The following is a 12232-nucleotide window of genomic DNA, read 5'->3' as shown; positions in this document are numbered from 1 at the left end:
TATACAGAGCACTGCAATAATCAAGAGTGGTCAGTATAAAAGCTTGAACTATTGTTCTAATACGTGCTTGAGATGATGCAACATCTTCAGCTTACAATAATGAGTCGATAATACCGATTTAATTTGAGAAGTGTAACACAAGCATGGATCAAAACGAAAACCAAGATTTCGAACACAATCAGTAAAAGCAACAATACAGCCATCAACAGCCCAAACTGGCAAATCTGAAGGCTTCTGTTGCTGGGCGGCAGCTCTTTAACGGAAAGCACCTTTCCCTTGGCGAAGCCGGAGAAAGGTGGAGTCCGAGCAGCTTGTTTGCCCATCCCAAGATGTCCGCCCGGCTGACGTGCTGGGGGCAGGCGGCTCAGGTTGCAGGAGCCGTGCCCGTCCCCCTCTCGCTGTCACTGAAGGACTCCCCCCACCCCCCAGCCAGCTCCATTCCCTTCTCCCTGCTGCCCAAGCGGATCCAGCAGCGGCTGCAAGAGCCAAACCAGCAGGACAGAAAAGAAAAACCATGAGCACCAAACAGGACGTGGTGGTGATCGGGGGAGGCATCTCAGGTCTGTTCAGCTCCTCTCTCTCTCTCTCTGCGAACTGACACTTGTGGAAGAAGTCAGAGTAGGGAGGGAGGGATCGGTCCCCGGTGCTTAATTTGCGACGTTTGGGCTCGTTTGGCTCCTGAGTGATTGGGCTGTGTGTGGAGCATGCATGCAATGCATGTTTAGGCAGGAGTGCCTGGCTTGGGGGGCGGCGAGCGGTTGTGCCACTGGAGAAAAGTGTGCCCAACAAGAAAAGTCACAAACAGAGCCTGGCGTGCCCCTAGGGCACCCAGGAGGGGAACAGGCGGCTTTAGTATAAAGTGTAGCTTTGGCATTTCTTATTGAACTCTTAGCAGCCGAGAGCCAGACTTGTCAACTTCTGTCCTGGGCACTCATTCAGTTCTTCTGCGCTCAACAGTTGCCCATTGACTCTTTAATTTTCAGTGGTGCTGGGGGTGGGGGCGGAGTTGAATCTTGTGGGTTCCCCCCCCCCCCCTGAATGCACCTGCATGTTCAGCGCAGACCTCTGCTTGCTGCCCTCATATTTTCCTCTAGTTGCAGCTTAACAGAAGTCAGCTCCTCTGTCTTATCTGCCCCAGCCCCTCTATTCCAGAAATAATGTTTAAAGCAGATACGGGCGAGTCAGTTTGGGGCAGATCCAAAGTTCACGGCTGCCCTCTCCGCACACTGATGCATGCACGTACTCACATTGACACTCACACACACACACACTTCCAAGACTGGGGGAAGGCAAGATACCAATCTCTGTGACTGATGCAGCAAAGTCCAGATGCAGGCTGGAGCTGTGCCCACGAATAACCAGGTTACAAGTGTCTGCTTCCCAGTCTCTTGCTTGGTTTGTGGGTGGAGTCACCCAGGCTCACGGGGTGTGCCCATGTTTGTGCCCCCTCCCCCCCCCCCCCCCCTTCAGGCTGTCATGAGCAGCAGGGGCTCCAGAGGTGGGCACATGGCGTGGATGCACGCCCCAGTGAAGGTTACACCTGAGGCTCCACTCCACCTCCCATTGTAAAATCCTGGATGGGCTCCTTGTGCTGTGCAGTTGTGTAACCCATGCACCTGCAGCCTAGGACAGGATGGGGTCAGAACTGTTAGTAAGACAGGTGGTGCCAGTTTGTGCCCTGAGGCAATATTTCTTTAGGTGCCTCGCTTAGGGGTAATTTGTGGTGGAATCGGATCTGAATAACAAATTGGGACGTGCTGGTTCATTGCACGGTCGCTTGCTGGCACAGTAGAAAGCAAAGAAAATGGTCATGCTGCAGGGACACCGAGTGCTTTTCTGGTGTCCAGAATAGTCAGAGGCAATTTATTTGCAATGAAATTCCAGCGGCAACGAAGAAGGCATTGATAGTTTGGCCTTAGTAGCAAATTGTGGCACTAGAGCATTAATAGTTAACCAGCAGCTATTTGCAAAGATAACCTTTCTTGGAAGTGGAACCTTGAAATAACTTTAAACCTTTGCCCCATCACTACTTCCTTCTCCCTTCAAACATGGTTATGGGGTCCGCCTGGTCATTATGAGAGGGGTGTCCCCTGGTCATCCCAAGAGGGATGTGTCCCCTGGTCTTCCCAAGGAGATTGTCTTCTCCTGGTCCTGTTGTGGGGCTAGTCCCCAGTTTCTGATGGGAGAGGAGGTAAACATGCATTGGATTGGGTACCACAGGTGGAACTAAAGATGAGGCTGTCACTCAAGGTCAGGTTTCTTGTACTAAACCCACAGTGTGGACTCTGAATTTATTTAAGTTGTGACTGGGGCTTTCCTATTTGGAAACCTCCTACACAGTTATCTGAAAACCTTAAAGTGCAAAACCAATTTGATTGCTCAAAGTATCAACTTATCCATTTCTTGGCATTTTTGGTTACACTTAAGATTATTATATTTATAAACTAAAACTTGCATTTTGTTATTGACACAATAAAAAAAACTCTCCTTCTCTGCATGCCCTTTTAATTTGTCTGTGCTGTATTCATGCTTTACATGTATCAGTGTGAGACTTGCATGGGGCTCAAATGAAGATCTGTCAGCTGTCTGTGCTGTATTTGTGCTCTATGTGTAGCAGTATGACACCTCCATAAAGCTTTGATGATGATCCACTCTTCAGCTGTCTGTGCTGTATTCATGATTAATGTGTATTGCTGTGACACCTGCATAGGGCGGTAATCGAGATCTGCTCTTCAGCTTTCTGTGCTGTATTCATGATTAACGTGTATCGCTGTGACACCTGCATAGGACTCTGATGGAGATCTGCTCTTCAGCACTTTGTGCGATATTCATGCCTTATGTGTTTCAGTATGACACCTTCATGGGGCTCTGATGGAGGTCCACTTTTCAACTGCCCATGCTGTATTCATGCTTTACAGGTATCAGTGTGCCACCTGTATGGAGCTCTAATAAAGATCCAGTCTTCAGCTGTCTGTACTGTAATCATGCCTTACATGTCTACACCTTCATGGAGCTCTGATGATCTGTTCTTCAGCTGTCCATGTTGTATTCATGCCTTATGTGTATCAGTGTGACACTGTCATGGAGCTCTGATGGAGATCCGCTTTTCAGCTATCTATGCTGTAATCATGCTTTACATGCATCAGTGCAATGCCTGCAGGAGGTTGATAGAGATCCACTCTTCAACTGGACGTGCTGTATTCATGCCTTACATGTTTCAGTGTGACACCTTTATGGGGCTCTGATGGAGATCCGTTTTTCAGCTGTCCGTGCTGTAATCATGCATTACATATATCAGTGCAACGCTTGCATGGGGTTTTGATAGAGATCCACTCTTCAGCTGTCGGTGCTGTATTCATGCATTAAGGGGCGGATTTTAAAACCCCTGTGCGCGCCTATTTTGCATAGGCCGCCGGCGCGCGCTTTCGAAACGGGGAGGGAGGGGGCGTGTCCGGGGGTGTTCCTGAAACAACGCGGCTTTTCGGGGGCGGGCCCGGGGGCGTGGCGCCGGCCCGGGGGCGTGGTCGAGGCCTCCGGACCACGCCCCCGGGACCGGAGGACGGAGCGGGGCTGCCGGCGACGCACGCAAGGGGGAGTTTAGATAGGGCTGGGGGGGTGGGTTAGGTAGGGGAAGGGAGGGGAAGGTGGGGGGAGGGCGAAGAAAAGTTCCCTCCAAGGCCGCTCCGAAATCGGAGCGGCCTCGGAGGGAACAGGCAGGCCGCGCTGGGCTCGGTGCGCGTAGGTTGCACAAATGTGCACCCCCTTGCGCGCGCCGACCCCGGATTTTATAAGATACGCGCGGCTATGCGCGTATTGTTTTAAAATCCGCCCCTAAGTGTATCAGTGTGATGCCTGCATGGGCCTCTGATGAAGACCTGTTTTTCAGCTGTCCATGCTGTATTCATGCATTAAGTGTATCAGTGCGATGAATGGGCCTCTGATGAAGACCTGCTTTTCAGCTGTCCATGATGTATCATGCTTTACATGTAGCAGTGCAGCTCCTGAATTTCAGCGCTTTTCAGTGACTTTAAACACTTACACTCTTAAAGAAGAAGAAATGAAAGCTGTTGGTAGTGCTGCCCTAACATTCTTCACTCGGTGAAGGAAGTGAATCAGAGCAGTTTTGCAGACTAGAGGGAGAGACCAGTGCAAGCTTGGAACTGTACTCAGCCAGCACCTTCATGGCACATAACATCTAATATTATCCACAAATCTGCTTTCTTTCAGTAGACATTAGGCTTTGCATTCTGATTACTGCAAGAACTGCCAAGTGGCACGGTTCCCGGAGGGAGATTTCAGGCCAGTCCTGGCTTTCTGCCTCCCATAGGGCTGACTCTGATGAGTGAAGCATGGATGGCAGACACCAGAATGTACTGGGTACTAGCCTGAAGTCTCCTTGCAGAAACTGGATGCATGGGCAGCTTTGCATTCAGGTACACAAAGCTACCACGGAGTGGATGACTACACAAAGCTCTGGTTTTCCCATGACTCTGTCTGGCACTATAGTTAATTTTCCTTGGCTCTGACAGTGAGGCAGCCAGAAATGGTTTCTGTCTAACCTCTATTCCTTTATAATTCATGGGGATTTTTTTTTCATTGACAGTGGCACGCTGCAGGATCAGCAATTTCACTAAATACACCTGAGTGTAGAGATAAGGAAAACACATTTTGTATTCTGTGTCTGTTTTTCCACAAAGCACCCTATTCCAGACTCCTGAAACACTCTTGTGCATCACCTGTATTGTGATTGTGAAGCATAGGTGAGGGCTTCCCAGACCTGTCCTGGGGACTCCCCTTCAGTCAGATTTTCAGGCTATCACAATGAATATGTAGGGCATAAACTGGAGGCTCAATATATGCAAATGTATCTCCTGTATCTCATTGTGGATAGCCTGACAACCCGACTGATTGTGGAGACTTTAGGATAAATTTGGGAAGCCTTGATGTAACACACACAGTAACATATGAATGATTGCAGAAAAAGACCAATGTGGTCCATCCAGTCTGGCCAGCAAGGTGTTCAGGCTTGTAACTGACATTTTCCAGGGTCCTAGTGATCTTGTCTGATGCACATTACTTCTAGATTCTGATATTCTCCAGAGTCCCAGCGATCCCATCTAATGCACATTACTCCTGGGTTCTGATATTCATAAGTGTCCTAGTGACCCTGTCTGATGCATGTTACTCCTCCTGAGTTCTGACATTCTCCAGGGTCCTAGTATTCCCATCTAATGCATGTTATTCCTGGGTTTTGCCATTCTCCAGGATCCTAGTGATCCTATCTGATGCACATTACTCCTGGGTTCTGACATTCTCCGGTGTCCTGGTATTCCTATCTGATGCATGTTACTCCTGGGTTTTGACAATCTCCAGGGTGCTAGTAATCTTGTCTAATGAACATTACACCTGGGCTCTGACATTCTCCAGGGTCCTGGTGATCTTGTCTGATGCATACTATGCCTGGTTTCTGCCATTCTCCAGTATTCTAGGGATTCTATCTTATGCACGTTACTCCTGGTTTCTGATATTCTGCAGGGTCCTAGTGATCCTGTCTGATGCACGTTACTTCTGGGTTCTGACATTTCTCCAGGGTCCAAGTGATCCTGTCTCATGCTTGTTACTCCTGGGTTCTGATAATCTTCAGGGTCCTAGTGATCTTGTCTGATGAGCATTACTTTTGGGTTTTGACATTCTCTAGAGTGCTATTGATCTTTTTCTATGCACATTGCTCCAGGGAAGTGATATTGTGTAGGATTAATTTCACTTTGGTGACTCTCGAAGACTCACCTTGCACCTCTATCCTCAGGCAAAGCAGTGTCTATGGCAGTTCATGGAGCGAGAAGTTATTCCTTTGCTGTAAAAGACAGCCAGATGTTGTCAGTCCATGCTGATATGTCAGTGTTTGGAAATGTAATTTCTAGACTCTAGGGAACGATAGATTTTAAGTTTAGTTTTGTAATGCTCTCTGGATCACTTCCCTGCCTGGAATCTCTCATGTGACACTCGCTTACACCTGGAGCTGACACTTCTGCTGTCGAAGAGATATTTCAGCTTAGTAAACTGCAAAATTTGTCTGGGCTGAAATGCGTCCCAGGTGTATAGGCATTAAACTGTAGCACGATGATCCTCAAATGGAGGAAATAACATTTACATTACATGAGAGTTCCTAGATCATAAGAAATTGCCATTCTGGGTCAGACTGAGGGTCTGTCAAGCCCAGAATCCTGTTTCCAGCAGCGGCCAATTTAGGATACAAGTACCTGGCAAATACCCAAACAGTAAATAAATCCCATGCTACTAATGCTGGTCATAAGCAGTGGTACCCCACTTGCCTCTGACGCCCTGTGGATCCTGGCAGGCCTTCTTCCTCTGCCCAAGACAGAGCATAGGGTGTCTTGGTGTTTGTCAAGCCCCACATCGATGAGAAAATAACATCAGTGAATGTGTAACACTATGGTGTAGCACTATATGCCTTTCAGCCTCAGTAGCTGCTTGATTCAGCTTGGCCATAGCTGAACTATTAGGTCTTCTGTGCCCACTTGGCCAAAGACCGAAGACGATGAGGTGCGGAAAGCAATCACTTGCCAGTTTCAGTTTCTCACTTGTGAGGACAATAATTGGATTTCCCCTCAGTAGCGCAGTAAAGGTAATCACCACAGTGGCTGGATGCTGGGCTGGGGACTTTAATGTAATAACAGGTTTCTTGCTAATTGGGTTTAGCGCCAGCTAATGTGTCTGAGGAGACTGAAAAGTAAAACGAAGGGGAAGCCTGGGGCTGGGGGGGGGGTGGGTGGGCGATTCTGTCATGGCATATCCCCGGAACAAGGCATTGTTCACCAGGGCTTCACTGGAGCAGTGGTCACAGCTGAGTTTCAGGCTGTAAGCGAAAAAGCAAAGGCATTAAACAGTGTCTTAAAATGCAAAGTCACTATTTCAGAATTTATAGATTTTAACACTGCAATTCCCAGGAAATTCATTTATTTACAGGAAGCAAAACACCCTGATTTCCTCTTCAGACAGAGGAAAGATCAATCTTCTGTATAGTCTCTTTCCCTGAGAAGCCAGGTGCAGGACCGGTGCAAGCCTATTTGGCACCCTAGGTGAACCTTTGGTTATTTATCCCCTCATCTTATCTATTGGCAGCAGTTCCAGCCCAGGACTCCCTCCTATCCACAGCAGTGGCTCCAGGACTGCACTCCCTTCTTTGGCAGGATTGACTCTGGTACAGCGCCCACTCTGGCCCTCACACTGCCGGTATTTTGCTGCCCCTAAAATCTTGGCGCTCCAGGCAACTGCCTAGTTTGCCTAATGAAAGCACCGGCCCTGGCCAGATAGCTCCGTGTGCAAAGTGAGTGCAAATCTTGCTGACTTTTAACAAGGGAAATTTTGCTTTTGAATTTAAACCCTCTAAAATATGGTGGAAGTGGCAAATGGCTCCATTTTCTACTTCTTGCCCAGAAATATTTTCATCAGATCTACGGAGAACATTTTTATGAATATTTGCAGAATGAAAACTTGGACTTTTGCCATGTTTGCCCCTGAGATCTCTGACTAATCCACGGAAAGGACACAAATTGGCTACAAACCCCACTCTGGCGGACTCCCAGCAATAACACTGCATCTCATACTTGCTACCCATTTTCTCCTATGTTCTGTTTTTAAATGAAGATTTTTTAAAAAAAATGTCAAAACTGCCAAGTAATTAGGCTGATTAAAAAGAATTATGTCAATCCAGCGGTGTTTCTCATCCAGCCCTCCTTCAGACTTGATCAGGTGTGCCATGGGAAAGTCACCAGTGCCTGATGCTGGGGTCCAGACCAGCACCTGGGCTCTGCTCTCAGCATCTCGCAGCAATAGGAGACACCAGCAGTGGCTCTTAAGCATGTAAGAGCTCCTTTCTGAGAACCTGTGCACTCAGGTGTACCTCCTCTTCCTAGCCACAACAGGAGCCCTGGAGTGTGGGAATTGATAGGCAGCATGTGAGGTATGGATAGCCACGCCCTTCTTTGTGTGGCACACACAGTGCGCACAGGACCTTCTCACTTTCCCCCTCCTATGAGTCCTCCAGCCTCTGTCTTATCGCCAGGCTGAGTGAGACAGGGAGACCATGTACTGAGCCCTGGACGTAACTCACTGAGTGCTGGGAGCAGCAGCAGTGGAGGAGCTCTAGCAGTCACGGGCAGCAGCCAAGGTAACCGTCCGAGCCGGCTGCCCGCGTCACATTGACCTCTCCTTGCTCTTGCACTTGTTTGTAGAGGGAACTGTCCCATTGTGACGGCTGCATGTGTATGTCCGCCTCCCTCTCTCCTTCTGCATAAAATTTGGCAGAGAGACGGGAGGGGCTTTCAGTGCTTCTTTAGCTCTCCTTCTGGCCACCTGAGCCCTCTCCATGATCACACTGCCTGCCCCATGGAGGATGGTGTGTCACGCAAGGTGCCCTAATGGTGAGAAAGTCAATCTGCCACAAGAAGACTTTCAGAAGTCGTGTCTGTGTGTGGCTACTTCGTGACTCCTAGCTCTTATCTGGTCCGTTCACTGCCTGCTCTTCTTTTTGCTATCTGCTTGTAGGCCGATGCAGTAAGGTGCGCCCAGCCTAGTGCATGGGTTTACTCGTGGTTGGGGGTGTGTTTCAGATGCGCAGTAACAGCTTCCGATGCAGCAAGGAGATTAGCACTTCTAAAACGAACACTCTAACCAAAATGTATTGGATGGCGCACATTGCATTTAAATTACATGCAAACGAAGACATTAGCAGGAAAGTGCGCCCAAAGGTTGGGCATCCAACATTTTTATAGACCGGAAAACTGACTCCAGCTCTGGAGGTGGAGTCAAGTTTACTCACAGTCATGAGAAACATAAAAAATGTCGTCTTCTGTGTTCAGATAAATGTGTCTCTTGTAAGGGAGGATTGTTTAGTATAATATTTAGCTGTTTGAGGTTAGAGCAAAAAATAAAAAAATGTATATAGGGATTAGTGGAGAAGGGTATGATGATTAGGTAAAGGACACCTTAAAAACCCATGGTTACAATCCGTACGCACGTCTACCTCTGTTTTCATTATTGATTTATGAGCTAGTGATTTTCACATGGAATGATGGTATATAAAACCATAAATAAATGGGTGATTCCTTTCCTTTTGATAAACAACAGGCATTGCAGAATTCTGTAACGTCTTGTAAGCGATGTATTTTTTATTGGGAATGTACAATTTAGACATCCGTGTGCCCAAAGCAATATACCTTTCGGTGCCAGAAATGCACATTTCTTCCTAGCGCACCCTTTTTGTATGCTGCTTCAATTGCTTTCTCGTTGGGGTATCACAACGGGTGTGTTTTTTGCGCGCATCTTATTGCATCGGCCTGTCAACTCACAGGCCGATGCAATAAGACCCACGCAAAAGTTAGATGATCATCCAGTACTCTCTTTAATCTTTAGACGAATCCCTGATGGGAGGGATCCAAGCTGGAACGAGCAGCTACAAACATCCTTGAAATGAGTAGGAAGAGGAACAGCTAAACCCTTCCTTCCAGATCTCTTTTTAAAACAATCTCTTCTTTCATAAATGATGTAAAACACCAGAAGGTCTTGGCATTGGGTCACCGTCTTCCTCCATCCTTGTTGAGGGTATAGAGGAACAGGTCTTCCCTAACTTGGGCAGTCCCAGACCCAGGGTTCCCCGAGTCTTGAGTCCAGGCGGTGCACAGGGTTTTACCAGGCTTCCTACAAATCAAAGTCTCTCAAAGCCCCAGATATCCCAAGATATAGACCCTACCCAACAGGGAGTGGGAAAGCAGGGCAGATTCCCAACCCAGCTCACAGACCTCCAGGTACAGTTATAAATAAAACAGAATTAAAAACAGCCCCCAGGAAATAAAAAATAACTAGAGTCCCTTCTGAAATGCTCAGCAAAACGACCAGGGTTAAGCCGGTCAACTAAAAGAAAGAGAGTTGGACTCAAGTCTGACTGCAAGATGCAGGTGCAAAGATTAAGCATAGTGACCGAGTTAGTCTTGGGTTGGTGGCACAGAGAGCTTATTTCCACTTTAAGACAGCACGCCAGCTATAGCCTGTGGTATATGCTTTACTTATCTTAGTACAGTGCCCTGAATGTGGTTATACCAAAAGAGTTGTTGCACAATATAGCAGCACGGTTGATTCCTGGGAAATCCAGATTAGATAACATCCCCAATATACTGCAATCTCTTCACTGGGCGCCAGTTGCAGAGAGGGCAAAGTTTAAACTATTGGCTCTTGCTTTCCGCTCTTTGAAGAGTAATGGTCTTAGGTATCTCTGGATGAAAAACTGATCTGGTGTAGGCCTGGCTGGACGTCGAGATCTTCCCAGGGCTGTTTGTTAGTTACCTCCTCAGCTCGAAACCTGTATCTCAAGTGATAAGAACATAAGAACATAAGAAATTGCCATGCTGGGTCAGACCAAGGGTCCATCAAGCCCAGCATCCTGTTTCCAACAGAGGCCAAACCAGGCCACAAGAACCTGGCAATTACCCAAACACCTAGAAGATCCCATGCTACTGATGCAATTAATAGCAGTGACTATTCCCTAAGTAAACTTGATTAATAGCAGTTAATGGACTTCTCTTCCAAGAACTTATCCAAACCTTTTTTGAACTTAGCTACACTAACTGCACTAACCACATCCTCTGGCAACAAATTCCAGAGATTTATTGTGCGTTGAGTGAAAAAGAATTTTCTCCGATTAGTCTTAAATGTGCTACTTGCTAACTTCATGGAATGCCCCCTAGTCCTTCTATTATTCGAAAGTGTAAATAGCCGAGTCACATCTACTCGTTCAAGACCTCTCATGATCTTAAAGACCTCTATGATATCCCCCCTCAGCCGTCTCTTCTCCAAGCTGAACAGCCCTAACCTCTTCAGCCTTTCCTCATAGGGGAGCTGTTCCATCCCCTTTATCATTTTGGTTGCCCTTCTCTGTACCTTCTCCATTGCAACTATATCTTTTTTGAGATACGGCGACCAGAATTGTACACAGTATTCAAGGTGTGGTCTCACCATGGAGCGATATAGAGGCATTATGACATTTTCCGTTTTATTAACCATTCCCTTCCTAATAATTCCTAACATTTTATTTGCTTTTTTGACTGCTGCAGCACACTGAGCTGACGATTTCAATGTATTATCTACTATGACGCCTAGATCTCTTTCTTGGGTGGTAGCTCCTAATATGGAACCTAACATCGTGTAACTACAGCTAGGGTTATTTTTCCCTATATGCAACACCTTGCACTTGTCCACATTAAATTTCATCTGCCATTTGGATGCCCAATCTTCCAGTCTTGCAAGGTCCTCCTGTAATGTATCACAGTCTGCTTGTGATTTAACTACTCTGAATAATTTTGTATCATCTGCAAATTTGATAACGTCACTCATCGTATTCCTTTCCAGATCATTGATATATATATTGAAAAGCACCGGTCCAAGTACAGATCCCTGAGGCACTCCACTGTTTACCCTTTTCCACTGAGAAAATTGACCATTTAGTCCTACTCTCTGTTTCCTGTCTTTTAACCAGTTTGTAATCCACGAAAGGACATCGCCTCCTATCCCATGACTTTTTAGTTTTCGTAGAAGCCTCTCATGAGGGACTTTGTCAAACGCCTTCTGAAAATCCAAATACACTACATCTACCGGTTCACCTTTATCCACATGTTTATTAACCCCTTCAAAAAAATGAAGCAGGTTTGTTAGGCAAGACTTCCCTTGGGTAAATCCATGTTGACTGTGTCCCATTAAATCATGTCTTTCTATATGCTCTACAATTTTGATCTTGAGGATAGTTTCCACTATTTTTCCCGGCACTGAAGTTAGGCTCACTGGTCTATAGTTACCCGGATCACCCCTGGAGCCTTTTTTAAATATTGGGGTTACATTGGCCACCCTCCAGTCTTCAGGTACAATGGATGATTTTAATGATAGGTTACAAATTTTAACTAATAGGTCAGAAATTTCATTTTTGAGTTCCTTTAGTACCCTGGGATGCATACCATCCGGTCCAGGTGACTTGCTACTCTTTAGTTTGTCAATCTGGCCTACTACATCTTCCAGGTTGACAGTGATTTCGTTCAGTTCATCTGACTCATCACCCCTGAAAACCAACTCCGGAACTGGTATCTCCCCAACATCCTCACTAGTAAACACGGAAGCAAAGAATTCATTTAGTCTTTCTGCAATGGCCTTATCTTCCCTAAGAGCC

The 12232-nt window shown here is 46.7% G+C and overlaps 1 protein-coding gene across 1 annotated transcript in view; it reads left to right on the top strand.

Moving 5' to 3' along the window:
- Positions 1 to 409: 409 nt before the first annotated feature.
- LOC115092336 (amine oxidase [flavin-containing] A-like) overlaps positions 410 to 12232 on the top strand; it is a 96804-nt gene continuing 84981 nt past the window's right edge. Inside the window, 1 exon segment of the mRNA XM_029603126.1 lies at positions 410 to 560. Within this exon segment, the coding sequence (XP_029458986.1) occupies positions 515 to 560 (46 nt within the window). The 5' untranslated portion in view covers positions 410 to 514.

The sequence above is a fragment of the Rhinatrema bivittatum genome, chromosome 5 (assembly GCF_901001135.1).
Source record: "Rhinatrema bivittatum chromosome 5, aRhiBiv1.1, whole genome shotgun sequence".
NCBI classification, from domain to species: Eukaryota; Metazoa; Chordata; class Amphibia; order Gymnophiona; family Rhinatrematidae; genus Rhinatrema; species Rhinatrema bivittatum.
This window is presented reverse-complemented; position numbering and strand designations above follow the sequence as displayed.